Source organism: Melanerpes formicivorus, unplaced genomic scaffold (genome assembly GCF_026170545.1).
Source record: "Melanerpes formicivorus ecotype bairdi unplaced genomic scaffold, bMelFor1.0.p_v2 SCAF_33, whole genome shotgun sequence".
Lineage (NCBI taxonomy): Eukaryota > Metazoa > Chordata > Aves > Piciformes > Picidae > Melanerpes > Melanerpes formicivorus.
The window spans coordinates 4,435,607-4,457,427 of NW_027142385.1; the positions used below are offsets into that span (position 1 = coordinate 4,435,607).

At 40.7% G+C, this 21,821-nt stretch overlaps 1 protein-coding gene across 5 annotated transcripts in view; it reads right to left on the minus strand.

The window, feature by feature from the left end:
• Positions 1–21,821, minus strand: part of GAPVD1 (GTPase activating protein and VPS9 domains 1) — a 32,555-nt gene that overhangs the window by 10,281 nt on the left and 453 nt on the right. The window contains exons 2-19 of one of the 5 annotated variants that reach the window (XM_068155724.1): positions 15,385–15,600; positions 14,144–14,987; positions 12,833–12,919; positions 11,176–11,310; positions 10,865–11,054; positions 9,868–9,948; positions 8,674–8,834; positions 7,693–7,759; positions 6,405–6,530; positions 5,399–5,572; positions 4,946–5,086; positions 4,214–4,348; positions 3,574–3,693; positions 3,051–3,128; positions 2,560–2,930; positions 1,972–2,059; positions 880–960; positions 149–271 (exon numbers count right to left, since the gene is read on the minus strand). In XM_068155724.1, the coding sequence (XP_068011825.1) occupies positions 149–271; positions 880–960; positions 1,972–2,059; positions 2,560–2,930; positions 3,051–3,128; positions 3,574–3,693; positions 4,214–4,348; positions 4,946–5,086; positions 5,399–5,572; positions 6,405–6,530; positions 7,693–7,759; positions 8,674–8,834; positions 9,868–9,948; positions 10,865–11,054; positions 11,176–11,310; positions 12,833–12,919; positions 14,144–14,987; positions 15,385–15,569 (3,187 nt within the window). In that variant the 5' untranslated portion in view covers positions 15,570–15,600. Of the gene's footprint in view, positions 1–148; positions 272–879; positions 961–1,971; positions 2,060–2,559; positions 2,931–3,050; positions 3,129–3,573; positions 3,694–4,213; positions 4,349–4,945; positions 5,087–5,398; positions 5,573–6,404; positions 6,531–7,629; positions 7,760–8,673; positions 8,835–9,867; positions 9,949–10,864; positions 11,055–11,175; positions 11,311–12,832; positions 12,920–14,143; positions 14,988–15,384; positions 15,601–21,821 lie in introns of all 5 variants that reach the window. The other 4 variants (XM_068155725.1, XM_068155723.1, XM_068155727.1 and 1 more) reach the window with 4 other exon arrangements.

Here is a 21,821-nt window from a genome sequence, read left to right on the forward strand (position 1 = left end):
AGTTTCTGAGGGACTGTCCAGAGATTATTTGACACAATTTCCTGGTTTAGAGCACACATTGTTCAGATGTTTGTACTAACACTGGTCTAGAAGTGTCTTTAAGGAGGGGAAACTATGTTGGTGATGATTACAAAAGCCAGGTTCTCACCTGCACCATCGTAGTTGACTATGGCTCCTTCACTAGGACTGGTTCGCTTAATTGCATTCCTGTATTTGTCCAGAATGTCCTCTGCAGCTTGGGCCTGTGCACTGAGCCTGGGGCTGGGATCATCTGAAAGGACGATTAAAACCAACAGGAGTTAACCTTCTGTTGTGCCAACTGAAAGCAAATACAAAAATTTAGACCTCTGTTTTCAGCCACAGCAAACAAATAGCTGCTTGTGTTCCACGCAGCCACAATTCAAACAGCTTTATAAAGTCTGAAACAAAAGCAGAAAGTGAACAAATAAATCCAGATCCTTAACATATTTATACTGTGTACACAAATGGTTCTTGTATATTTGAAGAATTCTAGAAGTGATTAGGCAAGCAGAAACCTAAACACCCAGGTTGAAATCGTGTTTAATTTAGCACTTAAGCAATTATTACAGGAACGTGTCTGCAGCTGTCCTTACAGCTCAGCTATGACAAGGACATGAGCTTTATCATGAGAACAAAAAAAGTCAAGATTCCAGTACTGCACATAATGACAGAAAGATAACAATTTAAAAACAGTGTTCAAATCAAGAAGTCTTTATCCACCTTCTCATTCAGAAAGGCAGAGGTGAACATTAACTGCAATAACATGTACCTTCATATTGACAGATATGTGGTGGGCAGTCTGGAACTGCAGAGGGCATGTTATGAGAGAAAATCACTATGATCATGCTATTCACATACCTTGAAGCGTTGCATATCTGTCAGGCACCATGTCATCTTTGTCTTTTTCTTGTTTTTCTTTCTTTCTAAATGGAATAGGAGCTGAAAACACAAGGCACCTTATCAAAGACTATTCTGAGATAATGACCAGATTGAAGAACCTTAAAGAAAGTGTCATCAAATAAACTTCAGTAAAAGCATAAGCCTATCTATGGGTTGGAGCAGGACTGTATTGTCACCTCTAGTAAGGTCTACCTTTATCCATGAGCCTGGCAGAACAGTTTCGCCTTCCAGCTACTAGTCAATTACTAGCCAACAGAGCCAGGTAGCTTCCCATCTTAATTTACATATTTATTTATACTTCAGTTTAGCCAACTGTCCTAACTCAAATATTCATTACAATGACATGAATATTTTCTGGCAACTCCACCCCACTAGTAAATTCATGGAGGAGATGCAAAGACAGCACATTATGAGACAGAAAAACAAATAAAGTGATATTAAAATCTGAAGTCACACAGAGACTGCAAGGATTATGCTGCTTCTTTTCTAACTGAAAGTCTGTTTTAAAAGAAGACAAGAACATCTAATATTGCACACATTGTTCTATCCCCAGTTGTCACTATTCACAGCATGAAAGCCAAATATCTTGAACAAGCTTTGCTTTGTAAATAACCAAAGCCTAATTTCCACTCATGCCCTGTTACAAGAGATACCTCAAGTTACCAATACCCTTCAACTAGCATTTTACCATCTGTGGAGAATGAGGACTGGTTCTCACTGAAGCCACAATGAAGTTAATACCATACTGCTCCAAAATCATTTAGCCTCATGTAAGGATTCCAAGGATACTGAGTAATTGAGACAGCAAAATGCCCAACCAAACTCCTTTCATCTCACACACCTCTTTATAGGTGCTGCCTACTTTGTATTTCAATGAATCTTTCCTTACTGCAACAATTGTGATTTAATAAAATTAAACAGGAGAGCTGTTCCATTGGTCAGCTTTTCAAAGTGAAGCTGTAAACTCTTTCTAGAAAAGTGACTAAAGATACAATAAAAGGTAGTGTGCAGTCTTTCTAAAGCACCAAAAACAGATGGACATGATCCTACCTTTGGGCATAGCAGACACAAAACGTTTCCTCCACCAGGGCTTGTTTCTGTCAGACTTCTCATCATCACTGTCTTTTCGTTCTTCAATCTGTAGAAGGGCAGAGTCTACATTTAAGCATCTACCATAGCAAGTGTAAAGACAAAGTTTCCCCTTGACATCAGGTTATACACATCAATTGTAAAAACAGAACTACAGCAGCGCACAGAATGCCACAGGAGTCAGAAATATCCCTCCTGAAGAGGGCAACCTATAAATGCAAAAAGCAAAGACATGAAGAAACTTAGATTCCAGTTATTTCTTTTTTAAAGACAATTACTTTTCAGGGAGCTGCAACATTTGGAACTCTCCAGTAAATCTGTTTCTGCAGTTCCATAAAATCAAGTAAAGCTCATCCAGTAAATTTACGAGAAGCCAGATTCATTTAAGGCCCTCTTGAACATCTGTAGCTTTAGCTTGTAAAACATTATTGGCCAACATGTAAATGCTAACATAAGTACATTGAAATTCCTTGACTAAACACATATGATACCAGCCTGATGTCATTAAATGCATTACGGGCATGACAGAAAAATAAATAGAAGCCTTACCTCTCCCCTAGATGAGTCTTTACTGGGAGATGAAGAAGATGACTGAGATGCAGCCAGAACAGCTGCTCCAGTATTGGTGGTCAGCATAGGGAGCTCCCTCTCCTCGTTTCCAGGACGTCTGTTCCACCCAGGATCACTCATGGGTCTCCGAACTGACGATACTATATCTGAACTCCTACTGCGGACTAGCCTCTCTGGGTAAGAATGCCTCTGCTTGAATGCCTCTAAATCAGTTGGAATTAGAGTGTGAGACCCAAAGTTTGGCAATCTGGCCTCGTTACCTCCCATAGCTCCTTCCAAGATTGGTGGATCTGGTGGTGGATGAGAGGGTCTTGCATAGTGTACTTTAGGCCTTACTACAGCTGATACACCTGCAGTCACAAGCATAAAAGAAGCCATACACATTTATTTTCAAGATCCTTCCAAATTAGCTGGTACTAACATAAAATAAAAGCATTGAAAATGTCTGGGGTTTCTTTTTTAAAGCTCACCCTCATTTGATGACAGAGGATCAAACAATGCAAGCAAAGAATCTGTCTGAGTAGGAGGAGATGTCAATTGACTGGCTCCTGAAACACACACAAAAAAAGTCAGTGCTGCACCAAGAACTACCTACAACATAAAGGACATTGAAAAATATTTTGCAATAAAAGTTTTGTAAACTTTTGTTGCTAAGGGTTGGTTTTTCAAAGTTATTCTTATGGGGAAAGATCTCTGCAGTATGCTGAGGTGATCAAAGAATTACATCACCAAAAGTGGGAAAGTCTTGAGGAGTGGGCTAATTAAAAATTGCAAGAGGACAGCCAATGTAACCAAACCAAATTAGGAAGAGGTGATCTTAGGTCTAGTACTCAAGCTCTAGTACTATAAAGTACTGGAGCATCTTTGTTGAATAAAGAAGGAAAACTTTGACATTGGGAAAAACTCTGAAATTTAAAAACTCTGTAATGTCATTTGTGAGACCTGAGTTACCACAGATTCTAACTCTCATTTACAGGTCAGTAACGTACTTACCATGAGCCGTTTCATCCATGTCAGGGCTTGTCACAGAATCTTTTCCCCCAAAGTCAGAGCTACATTCAGACCTGAGATCTTCAATCTTATTAGGAATATCTTCAGATGTTGCACTAATACCTTACATACAAAAAAAAAGCATGTTGTAGTCTTCCAGGGAAGCAAAATCCTGAAATTGCTAAAATGTTTGGTGAGTCCTCACAGCAGCACTGAGAGACATTATCAATTTCTCTACTTTCAAAAGAACGTTTCATTTCTGCGTTATGTCTATTAACATAGCCATGAATATACTTTGATAATGGGCCTTAGAAGACACTTCACTCTGTTAAATGCTTTGCAGAAACTGAAGAACTGAAGCAGATAAATACTGATTTACTCCAATAAAAAAACCTTGTGATAATAAAACCAAATACCGGCAAGTTAGGAAGAAACTCCATTGCTAACTATTGCTACTGTAGCACAGAGGCTCTGCTGCCTTCTGTATTTCTTCTGCAAAACGAACAAAGAACTACTGCTTTGAAAATTCCAGCATGAGTAAAATATGCTATTTTAAGAGTGAAATGATGTACAACCAAAGCAAGTGCAATAAAGTGGATGCTCATCATGTTCTCAGAGCAGAGTGTTGTGAGAGTCAACACACCTGATACAACGCTGAGGCCAGGTGTGCTGGGTCGAGAACTGACCTCCCTCACATCCGTGTCATCAGATGTGCTACCCAACCCCGAACAGCTTTCCAGTTCTTGTAGTCTTTCTTCCTGTTTTAAGTCTGGGGCCTCTACAAAAGGAGACAATGGAGAGTAGAGAAAAAAGTATCATTACTCAATGTCATGCTCCCTTAATAGTAACACACACAGGGAATGGGGTTATGTGTTGACTTAGGACACTAAGTACCAAGTTAACCTCTTCAGTCAGAGTTTTTCTCCCTATACAGAAGGAAGGACTCTGCAGAAAGAAATACTCTATGTGCACAGGCATTCAAGAAGTTTTCACTATTTGAAGTATTCCACTTCCTAAAGACAACACTATACTATCAAATCTTCACTAACAAAAGCAAACTGTGGGCCTAGACAGCCCTAGTTAACATCGCAGGGAAGGAGAGCAAATGGAAGTCTGCTTTGCAATCCCTTCTCTTCCTTTCTGATCCTTAAGAATTTCTTAAGTAACACTAAGACTCTCATAATGCTTTCCAACTTCTCTCTGGCTAGGAACAGTTTGTCCTTTTAATACTGGAATTATTCACAAATACTAACTTAACCCTGGGACAGTAATTTCTCAAAGAGAGAGAGGAGGAAGCTGCTGTCTTGCATTTTACGTTTCTGGAGGAGGTTTGATTCATGCAAAAGAAATAAGCAAAAAGTGCAATAATTCTGACCTGAATCACTGGGCAATACTTCCACACTCCATGCCTCACTTGTGGTCTCTGATATGGTTGAACCTGTGCAGGGATCAAGCAAGATGGATCCTGAACCTGGTAAACACAGCAAGCTGCCTAGCATGTTCTCTGCAGCTGCACCTGCAAAAGTAAAGCCGAAGCGTATAGCTAGATATAGGCTTCCTGAAGACAGCTCCAACAAGACAGAAAGGTAAGGACACATTTTAAGCATCCTTAAAATAATCATGAAAGACCATGTTGAAAAGGCAGAAGTGAGCAACTGAATACAATTCAGGTCATGCACACAAAATCCTCCTACAGAAAAGCTCAAGTTTAATTAATACAACCACATCTATTTAGAAAGAGAGGGAGAGCTCTGCAGCCTTTTTTAGAGCAAGCACGAAGCACTTCAACATACCAGATGCACCACTGAGTTACCTGCTCTCGAGTTACCTGCTATTTCTTGCAGACGATCTTCATCGATATTTGGATCAAAGTCACTTCCTAAGACATCTGTACTCCAAGTTTCGCTCACGGTTTCTGATATATCTCTGTCATCTGTCAGCCCCATCATGTCACGGATTTCAAACTTGCGGAGCTTGTCATCAAGGTTATCCTGAGTTGTGGCTGTGTAAAAATAAAAAGGTCTCCATTTTTTGAAAGGCTTCTCCCGTTACTTCTGACTGAACATCGCTAAGAGTACATTACAGAAGACAAACAAAACAACTCTCTGTTTCTGTTAGGTAAGACAGTGTTCAAGTAAGGCTCGAAAACTAGAATAGCAATAACTAAATACTAAACTACACTAATAACTATACTGTACAAGAGATGCTGCCTGAGAATAGTTTTTAATCACATTTGAGACATAACATGAAAAATCTGAAATCATCCATGGTGACCTATCAACCAAATCAACAGACAAAATGAGTAAAATTTAGCACACCATGAAGAAACTGAAACAATTCCTGCAAGAAGAACTTGCTCACAAAACTCCAGAGATTATTCAAGTCCAAACCCTCTGCTCAAAACAGGGTTGTTACAGCAGACTGCTCATGTCCAGCCATGCTCTGAATTACCTCCCAGGCTGGAGACAACACAACCTCTGTGTGCAACCTATTCCAGCATTGGACAACTACGTATTGAACAGGAAGCTTTCCAGATGCTTTAGGAGTACTCCAAACCAGATCACCCTATTCCCTAATAGGAAAAACTTGCATCAGGCAAAGCTTTACAAGCAGCTTCCTATAAAGGACTTAACCCTCAGAAGTCCATGTGATTTTCTATGACAATGCATTATGAGAAATACTTCTAGCAAACCAAACCATAAATAAATGCAAGATGGATTGCACAAAGAAAGCTTTTCTTTCCTGTACTACTCAATTTCAAACTGACTTCCACAGAACTGCAGCTTTCCCATCTACAGCACCTCAAGCACCTGCATTAGAGACTTTACACCTACCTTGTTCGTGCTCTAACAGCTGCAGAGCTTCGACACCATTGCTCCCAGAGGGGCCCGCGCCAAGCTCTGACACACTCTCCCCTTCTAAGTCTAAAGATGACACAGAGTTGGAGCGATTTGAAGGACCTGTGAAAACACATTTTACCATAAATCTAACACTAACAGTTCCTAAACATACAGCATTAACAGCCCAGAACACAATTAACTGGAAAGAAGAAATCAAGCAGCAGTTCCAATATAAAATAATAAACTGATGAACTAAAGGTATATTTGCTCTACCCTGGACACCTGTTCGACAGACACTTGATCCACACTGATTTGTACTTCAGTATTCAGTATCACTAAGGTTGGAAGAGACCTCAAAGATCATTGAGTCCAACCTGTCACCACAGACCTCATGACTAGAGTAGGGAGGACACTACTGCCCACTGCAGGCTTGAACTCACGTCCTTCCCATTAAGGGTCCCACATTTGGAGTGCCATACTAATTACAATAATCATAGAATGGTTTGGATTGAAAGGGACTTTAAAGCTTATCTAGCTACAACCCTCCTGCCACAGCCAGGGACATCTTCCACTAATCTGCAAATACATTAGCAGAAATGTCTGGACTCTCAACATTACCATATTTACCTATAACTACCAGTTTGTAGTTAAGGGTTTTGGCAATAATTAGTTTACTTCAACAAGAATTTGTTTTCCTGAGGAGAGCAAAAACTAAGTGATGTAAGTTATACAAAAATAACACATGCTGAGTGATCTGTACAAACCTCTTCAACACCACGAATAAACCTGTGCTATGCTGTGGCTAAGACTCCCATAAAAGAGTTGTCTGGAATCCAGAAACTATTCTGCTCTATGTAACAGCTTATTAGAACATGACGAAAAGTTATTCTGAGAACTCTAAGTTTAGAGCTAAGTTAGATTATCTTAATAATTAGTACTGCACTTAAGTTTCAAAAATTATTTAAAATAAAATCCCTCTGCTTTTATTTTCTAAATACACTTAGGGTGTTTTTTTTCTTCCTAATTCTCACATTCAGATATGCCTTTCAGGTCAAAACTTAGCTCCAAACTTTTTTCTTTGAATGGCTTTCAGGGTAAAATAGCAGAGTCCTCAAAATGGTGAAGATGACATGCCATGTTTAACAGAAATGCCTTTCAGATTTAAAGGGGGGAGGGAGGGGAAGGAAAAAACTTCTTCAAGACTTAAGTAGCCCTTCACCTTCAGATATTCCTTCCAGATTATCACTGCAGAGGGAAAAGCGCAAGGTTTTATCAGGTTTACCATGGAGTTTGTTTTCATCGACAGGGACATCTCCTTGTCCGCCATCTGTAAGCTGCATATTTAAAACCTGGAGAGTGGGGGAAAGAAACAAAATGTCCTTAAAACAGTCTATCTTTAAAATATATATAATTAAACAGCAAGCAAAACATTGCACACATTTTTTGCATTTTTTCCCCTGCTAGATGTTAATGTCAATCAAATTTCTAACATTCTACTTGAAAAACAAAAACCCCAAACAGTTATTTCCAAAGTCAGAGCCTGCAGAGAACATAAAGTAACCAAGATGTGAACATAAGGCAAGTCCTGATAATAAATAAGCCACCAGCTTCCTCATCACCTCAGCAGACTAACATAATATGGAAACTGATCGTTAGGAGGCTGCAGAAGGAGATAATCCAAACTAGCAGGCAAGGCAGCAAAGATGAAAGCAGAAGCTGTGCTACAGCTGGTGAAAGAAAAGGCTGTAAAACCAGCCTCACCCCGAGCAACATAGTCTGAAGACATTGAGGGCAACATGAGCACAGCTCCACCCTCACAAGAGGCTGGGCCTCTGCCTTTCAAGTCTGAGCTGCCAAAAACGTCGGGATTAGTGCTCCCGTTCTGTCATTCACCTGTGCCACTTTATCCAAAGGACAGAGAATGCTGAGAGAGAACTGAATCAGCTGCTTCAGGCCCATGATGGCTCTAAAGCATCCTACACTGGATGACAAAGTCTCTTCAGAATTCTGGCAGGTTCTTTTTTCCTGTGTTAATACATTGCTTTTCACACCTTGCAGATATATTGAGGAGGAAAACAAAAAATCTAACAAAAAGAAATTTGAAAGCTACAAACCCCAAGTTCAGTAAAATGAAGTAAAGATCTTAATTCCCACTCTGGATTTATTACCTGAACTTAGTGTCACAACTTCACTGTTCTGCTATTCAAATACACAGAGGCTCTACCTTTCAAAATGTATCTGAGGCATGACAGTTTTCAAGTACCTCATTTTCTGACATCATTCCTGGAGTAATCTGTGGACCTGTCCCCAAAGAAATCACCAGCACTTCTTCTGGCTGAACTTCTGGGATAGTCTCCTGGGAGGATCCTTCATGATCTCCATGCTGATCCATTAGAATGTTTGATCTACTTCTGCTACGAGTGGCTAAGAAAATATTTTGCAATGTCAACATTAGAAAGCTCTTCCTTGTTTAAGGAGGGAAAAAAAAGACAATACAATGGAAATACAGACTGGCAACGTTTTGAATTGACATTAAACAAAGATACAAGATGATAGGTCATGGTAAGACTTTGAGAGATGGAACTAGGGTTGAAATTTGAGTGCTGAATGGTGAAAAAGCAAAGTTTCAATGTAAAAGTTTAGAGGAACAAGGTGCATCATGTGCTTTTTGCCTACCCAAGTTCAGTGTATTCTAATCACAGAAAGACCCTTAATAAATTAATTGAGAAAATGAAGACTGTTATCAGCCAAAGAAGGTCTAGGTTCATAGAATCATCAGGATTGGAAGGGACCTCAAGGATCATCTACTTCCCACTAGATCAGGCTGCCCACAGTCACATGCAGCCTGGCTGTAAAATCTTCCAGGGATGAGGCTTCTACCACCTCCCTGGGCAACCTGTTCCAGTGTCTCACCACCCGCATGGTGAAGAACTTCTTCCTAACATCTAATCCACATCGAGACATTAAGTTCCTGCAGTTTATAACTGTTTTATTAATTTAGAAGTTTTTCCTCCTAAAAAGCAGGGAAATCTTATTCTAACAGGTGTCTCAAACCCAGACACTTATTTCAACATCAAGTGGTTTACTTGGATTATTTTGTAACTCTTATGTCACTGTTTTTCAAGCAGCCTCACATTCCCATGTTTGGCACCGTGGAAGAAAAAACGCCCACGCAGAACTAGGATTTCTAAGTACGGCAGCATGACACCAGTCCTTTCTTTATTTGACCTGGGGAAAGCAAGGAGTGTGCAGAAGCCACTGCCAAATTCTGATTATCACACACAGGCACATGAGGTGTTTTTAAGAACTACATGTAGACATGAAATGAGTTTCAGATAGAAATCAATGAAGAAATCTGCAAAAGCAACTGATTGCCAAAGTAAACCAAAGGCATGCTTCAGTCATGTGTCACATGCCAAAGTTTCACAGAGAAGAATGGAAAGAGGGCATTACCCACCAAAAGGGGTTACTAGAGTTATATGAGCTGAAAGATTGGTAGCAGAAGTATCCCAGGCAGTAATGGCTGCCAATTGCTGTCCTGGATTTCGAAAGCATTAAAACGAAACAAAAGAAATAAAAACTTTGAGCGAAAACTACTTTATACCAGAAAATAAATGCTGTTGTGCCACTACTTTATAGGTGTAAGACCAGAACTGTTCAGAAGTAGAGTTAAACTAGTATGGGATAGGTTTGTTTTAGGGTTGGTTTTGTGTGGGGTTTTTTTCCACTTGTCAGGTTTTACATATTTTCGTCCTGTTACAGACTAGCACCAAATCTCTCAAACAAACAAAAATATCCCATGTGGTCATATGTATGCAAATACACACTGAAGAAGAGTGCCATACTTCCTATTTTAAGAGAAAATATTATTGAAATGGAGAAGTTCAAGACTCAGAAATCCTACTCAAAAGGAGGACAAAACCCCAACAAACATAAAATTGCATTACAATATACTAACAACTGGAATTAGAGCGGGAAAACAATGGAGAAAGAAGAAAGCTCTTCTTATCTCAGCACATGCTCTGAAAGTTCTGCTCTTGCCTTTTCATCCTCCTCCACATTTGCTCTCATCTGAGATATGAAAATTTTTAAACATATTCTATCCTACTAATTAAATGCCATCACTTCCATCTTAACACTCTCCTAAGCAATCTTCCCTCCCAGATCTGCTTCCCATCTTCAAACTTTCCCTTTATTATCACAGCAATGCATTCCTATCAACCACTGCTGTGTTCTTCTCCAGTTCAATCCAGAGTGATGAAGCTTACCACACCTTGCATCAGAAAGTAAGTTACATGGCTTCCTATGCAAAAGAAAATTCTTCACTATCTACACAGAAAAAGTAGGAACTGAAGGTGTAGCTGAAGAGTAGCCCCACAAGATGACTGAAAAATGGCACAAAAAATGCATCAAGATATCAGAAACCATGCCAGAAGTCTGCCTGCTCTCCTCACCTATTGGCAGTCGATTTTTTTTGTTAGCTGGAGTCGTTGCAGGAGAAAGCTGTGGGGTATTATATGGAGTCATTTCAAGGCTGCTGCTTTTCCCTGGTTTGTTCTGGGGTAAGTTTGCCAGCAAGTTTTCCAAAGCCATTCGATCTTCCTTAAGCTGATCACTTGACATTACATTCCGCATAAAGCCAACCTAAAAATGTACAATTAGCGCTGGTAAGAACTGCAGCATAAATTACCAGCCTTGTTTATCCTATCTGTAAACATATGGGGACAAGTTTATATTGCTCCTTTTTAAGAACTTAAGGTATTACCAGAGAAGTCAGCTGGCTGTATGTCATGTAAACCACTGTTCTACTCAAGCCTTCCAAAAGGTTCACAGAAGACATGGGAGGAGTTTCAACTGCACGCCCATCAATAACTACATCCAGGAAAGCGGCAACACAGCTCTGCAGAGAGAAAACAGTTTTTAAAGACCATTTTCTAAAGTTTGGAAAGAAAATAAGTTGCAAGAGTTAAGCAGTTCACATAACACAAGAAGTTTTGCTTCCTACTTTTAAAATCTCAGGGTAAAATACCACAAATTATTCAAGTCACTGACAAGCAAGCAAGGAAAACAAGAAGTTTTAGCATTTCCTTCAGTCCTTTTCTGCATTCAGAAGTGTTACTGAAGTGCCTTTGACCAGTTTTAAAAATACTATTTCATGGCAATTAAACTGCCCCTTCCTGAAGGATCTGCTGAGCACAGACTAAAAGTGAAAGAAGGAAGCAACACACAGCATTACTTTCTAACCTGACTGAACGCTCCTGGTATGATAAACATGTAACTTTGTATGACGGTGGTGCAACAATTACAATTTGCACAAACCTGGGTGGTACACAGGCAAAGCAAAGGGTTTTGAACATATAACAATAAAGAAATCATTAATTTCACTGTTCCTCTGATGAAGCCAATTTCAGTATTGCTATGCAAGATGCATGCTAACAAAAGAAAATCTGAAGAAGAAAGCAAAACCGTAACACAAAAGGAGCAGAAGTTACTTGTACTAACAAATCCATTGGTGTTAAGCCAGATTTGATACAAAAGTTGTGTTCAGATTGAAGTGCTTTCTTTAGGTTCAACATAAAACCCACATGTAGTAATTCAGCTTTTCAGTTCTAAAGGTAAGTTGCTTTTATTTCTTTTTTTCTGTTTGGTTGGGTTTTTTTATTTAGAATGAACCAAACCAGGTTGGAAGAGACCTTCAAGATCATCGCATCCAACCCATCAACCAATCCAATCCACCCAAACAGCTAACCCATGGCACCAAGCACCCCATCAAGTCTCCTCCTGAACACCTCCAATGACGGCGACTCCACCACCTCCCTGGGAAACCCATTCCAATGGGCAATCACTCTTTCTGTATAGAACTTCTTCCTAACATCCAACCTGAACCTCCCCTGGTGCAGCCTGAGACTGTGTCCTCTTGTTCTGGTACTGGCTGCCTGGGAGAAGAGACCATCATCCACCTGTCTACAACCTCCCTTCAGGTAGTTGTAGAGAGTGATAAGGTCACCCCTGAGTCTCCTCTTCTCCAGGCTGAGCAACCCCAGCTCCCTCAGTCTTTCCTCATAGGGCTTGTGTTCCAAACCCCTCACCAACTTTGTTGCTCTTCTCTGGACTCGTTCCAGCAAAGTCAACATCCTTCCTAAACTGAGGGGCCCAGAACTGGACACAGTACTCGAGGTGTGGCCTAACCAGTGCAGTAACCAGTGCAGTCTTATGTCAGAGTAGAACAGAGAGTCTCCAGCTCTTAATTCTAGCATTCAAGATTTTGTTGCCAGGTTTCTGCAGGATTTAATCTTCGTTTTAATAGACGCACCTTGGAATTTAAACACTCAGTAAGTCCTCTGCAATGTTTGGAAAAAAGAGACATGCAGAAGGATGAAGTATACACATAAGCCTTAGGCTTTTTCAGTCTGGATTCTTACTTTGTCAAATTTAGCAAGGTTGCTCTTCATACGTGGATCTCCCTCTTCAGAACCTGTCATTGCCAATTGCTGCAGGAGTCTCCCAACCTGAAATGTGAAAGTAGCATGAAGAACAAGCATTTTAAAAAGACATCATGATGGACCTGATTATAAAGATTGGTTAAAAATCCTCCTCCATTCTATTTTATTTTAATTTTTTTTTTTGCATTTAATACTTCAAGAAACACTTCTGACTGAATGGACAGTCTTGTACTTGTTTTCAGGGTAGAAAAAATGCAAGAAGCTTTAGGAAAAAAAAAGCAGTCATTGAATTTACCAAGAAAATCTGCACACACAGCGTGCTACGAGCATCCATACTTCCCCCCTTCTCAGGAACAAAGCATGTTTTGTTTATACAACACGTCAGAACTGGGAGTTGAATCTAGGTCATCTTAAACCTAGAGATTTTTAAAGGCTGTATGTGTTTTACTAAGCATATGTTGGAGGAAAAACAAATCACATCTAGATGGCTGACCCTTCTTTCAGAGCATCTATTTCTTATTAATCTTCAACTGCAAAACAGCTCTCAATTTTCAAGACTCACTACACCAGGCAAGCAGTGACACAGCAGAGGATTGCTGATGTAGTTTAGAAAAACACCCTGTCAGTAACAGCCTAGTGAGTAAAATGCATCAGAATGATTAGACTGTGAAAAATCACTCACTGTCCAGTTCATAGGAAACATTAAAAGGCAGGCTTTGTTACTTGTTTGGGGAATATGCTCAGCCAGACAAGTCTTGCTTCATACCTTCAGACTACACTTCTACCTCTATCATTAAATTGCTCAAGTATTTGCACACAGACAAAAATCTTTCTTGAGGGCTGAGAACTATTCTAAAGTCTACTGAAGCAGGAGACTGTCACCCCCTAGAAACACTGGTAATTACTGCCAGACAAGGTTTGTTCAGCAAAATACTTCATGATTTTGTGCAATAACTGGCATAATATTTAACACTGGCAATAACAGCGTAACATTTGTTTACACACAATCCAGAATCCATCTTATAGCCCCTTTTACACTTTAGCTTCCATCAATTACAACAGAATCCCTTCAAAGAGATAAATGAATACATGCTATAAATTCTTCTAAGTCAACACTTGAAACAAAAAGATAAACCTTGGAGTGTGCCTTTTCAGCAATGATTAACACAACTATTTTGTTAGCCTTCCTCTTAGAGGTAGGAGGGACAGTACCTTCACCTCTTCTGTAGTAAAGAAAGGGCAAGAAAATTTCTCATGCCTTTTTTAAGATTACTTTAAAGTCAGTCATACCTGCATCAGATTAAATCTTGCCACCTCATTTATAGGAGCATCAGAAATGATCCCATACTGTTCTGGGTTAACAATTGCAGGGCAGATGAAACATGCTAGAAGAAGATCTGTGCACATTGCTCTGACCTCCCCAACCTCCAGCCTGTCTACACACGAGAGTGTTTTGTACATTTGTGACACAATCCATCTCAAGCTGTGAGGAAAACAGTACGTGTTTTGTTTGAGATAGCCAATGAATTTGTTCACTAAGGTCACCAGCTTGGCCTCATTGGACTCAACCATCTCTTGGACTCTTTGCTTGAACTTTTCTGTGCCTTTCTCTCCAAATAACTTTTCCTGCTGTACTGGGGAGAACCTCTCAATTAACTTGTTTGGATCTGTTTCCAGGTGGTCTTCATCTTCAACCAGAAGCTGCATGATTGGCTCATGTAAAGTTGCAGTAAGAAAAAGTTTTGCAGAAAAGAGTCCTTCAGAGAAAAGTTTGAATAAGATGCTGAAGGCACAGGTGCCTCGCCTCAGCAGCCGCCTCGGGTTGTCACTTTCCTTCAGTTCAAATTCAATCAAGTAACGGAGGACCTGGAGGAGGTAGCTCTCATCCTCTTGCATGATGCAGTTGCCATAAATGGAGGTAAAAACTGTGTGAATGACACTCTGAGTGTTGTCCTGGTTGAGCTTCTCTCCGGCCACCAGACAGGATGCAATAAGCCTAGGGTTTTCTCTCAGTCTGTTTAGGAATTCTCCATAAGCAGTCTCCTGAAATCCCAACTGCTTATACCCATCCACAAACTGTGTGTCCTCCAAGATTTTTGCATGCTGGCAACATTCAGCAGGAGAAGCTTCAGCACTGCAATGAAAAACATTGAATCAGTTTAGTAACTCTTAAGCAAACAAACTTGGAAAAAGACGCCAGGTGGTCAATCATTAACAAGACTCCCACCAAGGAAAAGTCTGTCAATGTAGTTCATACAAATGGTTTGCAAATTCAGTAAGAGGTAGAGTTTGTTCCCATGAACTATGAACAGAATCAAAACAAACACATACATTACAAAAGGGTAGCTTAAACAGCCAACAAGTTTCAGGTGAGCCAACTTCCCTAGTGGAGACTAGCTTTAAAGCCTTACTATTTTTTATGATTAGTACACCAAAGGGCTCCAGATACCAAGTATGAAAAATCTGATGTATTTGCTGCAATTCACAGAAGTTCAGGAGCTTGTTCTCCCCAGAACCACCTCCCAAGTCACCTTGTTATGATCAGTCTGTCCAAGTTAATCCTTTGCTGCTTGGAAATCCATGCTGTGCGGTACAGCTTCTCAGCTGTCTTCAACACATCTGCATTGAGCCTTTGGATAAGTTGCTTTTCTGAGTTTACGTAGAGCCGCTCCTGCTTGAGGTGATGGGCCAGGGTGTGTATGTCCAGCTTCACCATCTTGGGCAGCCAGCAGGTCACACAGCATGCACTGAGAGACAGAAAACGAAACAGGTGAATTCCCACAGCTAGGGAACAAGTTCTGCCAGCCCCAAGGAAGTAATAAGCAGCTCACAAACTTACACTTAGGAGCAAATACTGCTGTGCCCCTTCCATCTTAGCACACTAATGTCTCAAATCCATAGCCAACCTCTTAATGCTCAAGTCACTCTATTAATGCTAGATTTACTAATTGCCAATTTCACTAACCCTTTGTTATGTCAGCATATCAACGTAGTAGCAAATATTTTCATCTTGCACCCAGGAACTGAAATAGAAACAGCACAGAACTACGAAACTCCTGCACCTCACCTCCAATATACCAGGTAAAAAGCTGCCCATTCCTTGGAGAGATGTGGCCCTTGCTACAGTTTAGGTGACAAGTGCAGGGAGATGAGGAGGAGTCCCACTGTAACTCGGTGTCTGGTGAACAGGCAGAATTATTCTTGCACCTACTACTTTGTCCCAAAGCACATCCACATAACACAGGGCTTGGGTCAAAAGAAATGCCCAAATGACCTGTGTGTCTTTTCTGATAAAAAATGAATAATTTAAGGGAAAAAAAAAAATCAAAGAGTACTGATACTGGGATAAGGCAGGAATTGGCAATAATTTTGGAGCCTTTGCTCAAGAGTAGTATTCATTCAGAAAAAAATCCTCAAGTATTTCAATTCAGAAAAATATTTCTTTGGGCCACGATCCTAAAATGTTGTTTTAAAGAGAGAAAAAACAAATGAAACAACCACAGGCTTCAGTGCACTTCAGGGACAAAAATCTACACAAACTTTTTATGTAACATCAGCTTTAACTAATTAGGAAACACTTCAGCTACCAGTTAGATAAACAGAAGAGTACACCACCATTCAAAACAAGATCAAGGAGCTAATCCATCTAAAAATTACGGCAGGAAAAAAAAAACAGCAACTGAATTAATGCTGACAAGGGAAGGGGTAGAATTGTGCAGATCAGATTGTTTCCATGGAATTAATGATTACCTGCTTTATGTCTTCCCCACCAGAGCTAACTGCCCTACTAGCTAATTTGAGAAGAAAAAGAGGTTGATGCAGATATAAGCTGTAACAGCTGTCTGTCAGATGTGTTGGTAATGGATATATGTCAGAGCTGTCAGAAGATCTGGCGATGAAGCCTTCAAAGCCACGCTACAGCTAAATGAAAAACTTACTTCCCACAAGCTGTAGTGACTTGAGAAAAGCCTTGCTCCACAACATCATTTACTCCATGCTTGAGAAACTACAAATAGGGTACCAAGCACTGGCCTAATGCTCTCCCCTTGCAAGGTTTTAAAGATCTGCGGTTCACTGCTCAGCATCACAGGAAATGATCCACTCTGAAGAATACAGATTAGGTCCATAATTAGACACAGGTTTTACATTTGTTGGGGTTTTTTTCAGTGTGGAGAAAGTTTGAAAACCAGGAGCACTGACAACCACCACTGCTTCTTGTGTGTGATTTAAGTTCATTCTTCTACAATTTTAACTTCACAACCAAAACCCTAGCAGAGACAAAAAGAGATGCTGTCACAAGTCTTTACATGTTATGAATTGCAGTCATTACACCTGAAGGTTTAAAGGCCATTCCTAGCAAATATAGACAACACTGTAATTAAAGCCCTCCAAAAAATGCCACCAACCCCCCTGCTCAAAAAAAAACAAAATCAAATAAATAATCTCCAGCAACCCTAACCAGTGGTTACAGCTCATGCATCCAAAGATGAGACTAAGCAAGGAACTTGGAGGACATGAAGGACAGAGTAATTTAGGTATTTTTAACTAGGATGGTCTCAGAGAAATGATTGGAAAAATAAACACCAACGTGACTGCCAAAGTTCTTTGAAAAACAAATAATGACTCCTTGCCCATTGGAATGGGCTGCCCAGGGAGGTGGTGGAGTCGCCATCGCTGGAGGTGTTCAGGAGGAGACTTGACAGGGTGCTTGGTTGCATGGGTTAGTTGGTTAGTTGGTGTTGGATGATAGGTTGGACGCGATGATCTTGAAGGTCTCTTCCAACCTGGTTTATTCTATTCTATTCTTGCAGTGACTCCTTTTCAGGCTTGCAAAAAAAAACCTCCAACATTAAACCTGATACTGCCTGCAATACAGTAGTAACTAATTATTAGGTTATGAGCTCTTGATGTCTGGCAGGAAAACACATCTATGTCCACAAAAATGTATACATGAGATCTGCAGAACTACCTTCTGTCATTTCAGATGCTTCCCACTGCAAGGCTGTAGTCAAGAGTTGCTCAGTTTAACAACTGTAACAGTTTTAGTTGGCATTTTCCATTTTAAGGTGTCCACCCCCAGACTCCACTTTTCCAGACAGAAAGTCAGTCCAAGGGATTCTCCTGCTTGTGAGCAAGTTTTGGGGAGGCGCAGGGGACCCACATGGGGCACCCCTACAAACAGCCTGGGGACTTCGCCTGCATTCCTACGCCTTTCCCTTGCCAAACTTCAAAACAGCTTTCTATTTTTGTGTCACTTGTTATAAACACATTTAACAGTTGACAAGCTGATTAAACAGCATTTGAGGTGTCTCATATACTTACAAGTGATTTCTCTCACTGTTTCACTTAGTGTCTTTTGGTTTTTTTCTAGAGAAGATGTTTTCAGTATCAGGGATGGGTCAACAGCTTTCAGCCTGAGAGCCCACAGGTGGGAGCAAACTCCAAAAGCCCAGTCAGCAAAAGAGAGAAAGGTGTCCTGGAAACAACAGGCTTTTTGTGGAAAGTTATGACTATTGAAATAGCAGCTACATTGATGGGAGCCTTTCCTGGAGCTACAGACAATTAAAAAAATTGTATTGTTTTAGCAACAGTTAATATTCAGAAAGCAAATAAAATTCTCACACAGCCCAAAGTCCTACTACACATCTGTATAATCTACCTTTTCAGCAAGCAAAAGGAACAACAAATCAGTACAAAATGTCAGACACTACTGCAAAACAACACTTTACCATCTGCAATGCTACCTGGGAAAAACAAACAAACAAAACCATCCCGGGCCTCGCACATACTCCGAAAGTGAAGTTACCACCTGACATGCAAACAGTTTGGGCATCTCCTCATGACAAAGCATCCTGGCCATTAAACAGAAACACTGAAGCACTGAGTAACTGTTTGAAGCTGCACACTGCTGTGTGCTCTAATTGTTTGTAATCTAATTGCCACAGTGAACTTCAGGCCCAAAATAAAACAAGGCTCCCACAAGGCTACCACTACCTGCATCTGCACTTCTAAAGATACTGGTCCCATGACTACTTGGTAATAGCCTATCAATTGGCCACCACCCATGTGTCTATCTTATCTGTCTCTAATTCAGAACACCAGAAATAACGGAAGCAAGAGGAGAATTGATCTGGAACTGAAGCGCAGCAGGTTAGTAAGTGCCACTGCTTTGTCAAGAACTATGAAAATCCACAGGATTTTCCTGTTGGTCTGCAGGAAGTCAACTGCATGACAGCAGTTTTTACCTCATGTACAAGGAAAAGGGATCAGCAGGTTCCCCATCTTGATAATCCTCCATAAAAATGAAACTAATTTGATTGCTAGTATTGCTGCTGAAATGCACCTCTGAAGAGGAATGTCTCATTCACTCATTTACCAGTTCTTACAAAGGAATTATGCTGATGTTGCACAAATACAGCAAGCAACACTGCGAACAACTGTCTTCACTTTAAGCTTCTGGAAGACATTTGAGAACCCTAGAGATATAAAGCAGGTAGTTTTAGCGTACATGGCACTTTAGCAGGCTTCAGATGGGCTCTAAAGAAAGTTTGCAGCAGAGTAAAGAAAATCCCAAGCAGCTAGTTGAGCAAAGTGCCCACACTATTACTCTCTTCAGAGACTGATAATAACACTGCCTGTCTTGAAAGAAGAAACTACCATGCGACTAACACACCTACCTGACACACTGCTCCTCTCTGAGAACCTCTTTCCCTTATGATCCGTACAAAACAACAGTTGCATTCTCTGACCTTCCCAAGCTACACAACATTCACTCCATGCCAGCACTCGGGACAGGAGCAATTTGCCACAGTTACATATTTGGTAACACCACAGAAGGCAGCACTAGAGCAGAGCGAGCTAATTCCAGAATGCTGTTATCAGTTTCCCATAAACAAAAAGGTGTCCATGATTATCCAGTTACCTGCCTTATGACCACCATGCACCACACCTGAAATAATGGATATCTGCATGGAGTTGTATAAAGGAGGCAGTTTAGGTATCCAACAGTCTGCTATGGCTGAAGAAACAACACGTGTTATGTAGCTCCTGCTACAGGCAAATTGTTTTTCAATCCTGGCAATATAATTTTGACATGAAAACATCTCATTTTTTTGTCAGTTATTTCAAGACTGCTTAGTAACCTACTAAAAGCTGAGACACATCAAGAGATGCTTAGCACAACAATTCACACAATTTCACTTCATGATGCTCCACCATATCAACAACAAAAACTGCATGACCTGACAGCATCTAAGATGCTTTGCCCTGCCATCAGCATGACATGTTTGTTCAAAACCCAAGTCAATCTGTGCCACTGATTAATACAGGACAGGAGTTGCCTCATGCATTTCAAAGTCCTGGGAAACACTACACAATCTTTAGGTACTGAACTCCACCCTACAAAATACATGGTTCTGTACTGGGACATACAGGAACAAGTGACATCTCTATTGAAAATTTCTGCAATTCATCTGACAGAAAAGAGATTAAGTACTAAATACTGCTCGTATACCAGATTTTTCTTCCTCCTCCAGCATTTCCTGCTTAGGGTTATTTGCTCTTCCTGAGTCTCACTACGCAAGACAACTTCCAAAGCAAGTTTGGGCAGATCTGACATAGACAGGGCAGGGCAAGGCAAAAATGAAATCACTCCGTCTTACTGAAAAATAATTCCTAAGCAAGCTTGAATAGCTTCCTGAATAGCTACTTCACCCCAGATGAAGTACCTCTTTCTTCATTAATATTTATGGTAATAAAGTCTTATTTCTTTAACATAAGCTAAACAGACTGCCTCCCAAAGTTAAGCTAAAAAAGGCTGTTGTTCAGGAGGACAGTTGACCACAACCTAGAACTTATCCGCTGAACTCTCACATTATAATACTTGCTGTTTCAAACCCTGCATACAACATGCAAAGCACACTTCAATTTGCTACAGATCAAATACCTAATCAATATTATATAAGAAACTTATACCTCAAGTTTGTTTCTGCCCAATAGCTACCACCGAACATACCCTCTATCCAGTGAGATGCATGTGACAGTAATACCTCATTTATCGTGCCCCTTAACAGAACCTAGCTGTAATAGACAGGATCAGTTGGCTGCTAAATTATCTATTATGGTATTACTACATTGCATAAAATCAACAAAAGCTTGTGATGCTAGAAAGAGGAGTTCTCCTTACATAAGGAGTCATGCTAATAAACTTTTATTCAGAAGAAGTGAAGAACTCGAAGCTGCTCAAACTCAAAAACCTGCTCCCAGCCCCTTCTCTCCAGAACAGCTTCCTTCCTTATCGAAACATCCCACCGTGAAAGGTAATTGCTGCTGAGGACAGAGTGTATTCTCCAGGACCTGACAAGTCTCACACCAAAACCTTTCTGTGAAGTATCTTAAATAATTTGGAACCTTCCATAGCAGCAGCAGCAGTTTAGAAGTCAGTTCCCTAAACCCACCATCCTGCTGCTGCCACAGAAGAGCAGTATTTCAGATTTCATGTACCGGCAGTGCCATTCCCCGCTCCGTCATCTTCAAACTGCAGCTTCTACTTGCGAGTCAACTGCATTCTCCACAAAAATAACATTCTACCTATCAGTAAGTGTAGTGTCACATGCGCGCTTTGAGGGCTCCGCCGTGACAGCTCCCTTCCTCCAGAGCACTGTATCATGACTTTGCAAGAAAAAACACACTCCCTCGACCAAGTTCCCCAGCCCTGAGGGTCTGTTAGTAACAAAGAAACAAACAAACAAAAAAAGGAAGTCACGATACGCGTGAAGTTACAAGTTTTAAACCTGACGACACACCAGCCACAGAGGACGGGCGCTGGGCGACATTCACGCCGAGCCGCTTCCACAGCGACTCGCCGCCCGGTCCCGCGGTGGCCGGGAGCGGCGCGGGCCCAGACGCCAAGTGCTTCGGTGTTCCGAAGGGCTCCGCAACCCCCCAGAACCACCGCTTCTCTGACACT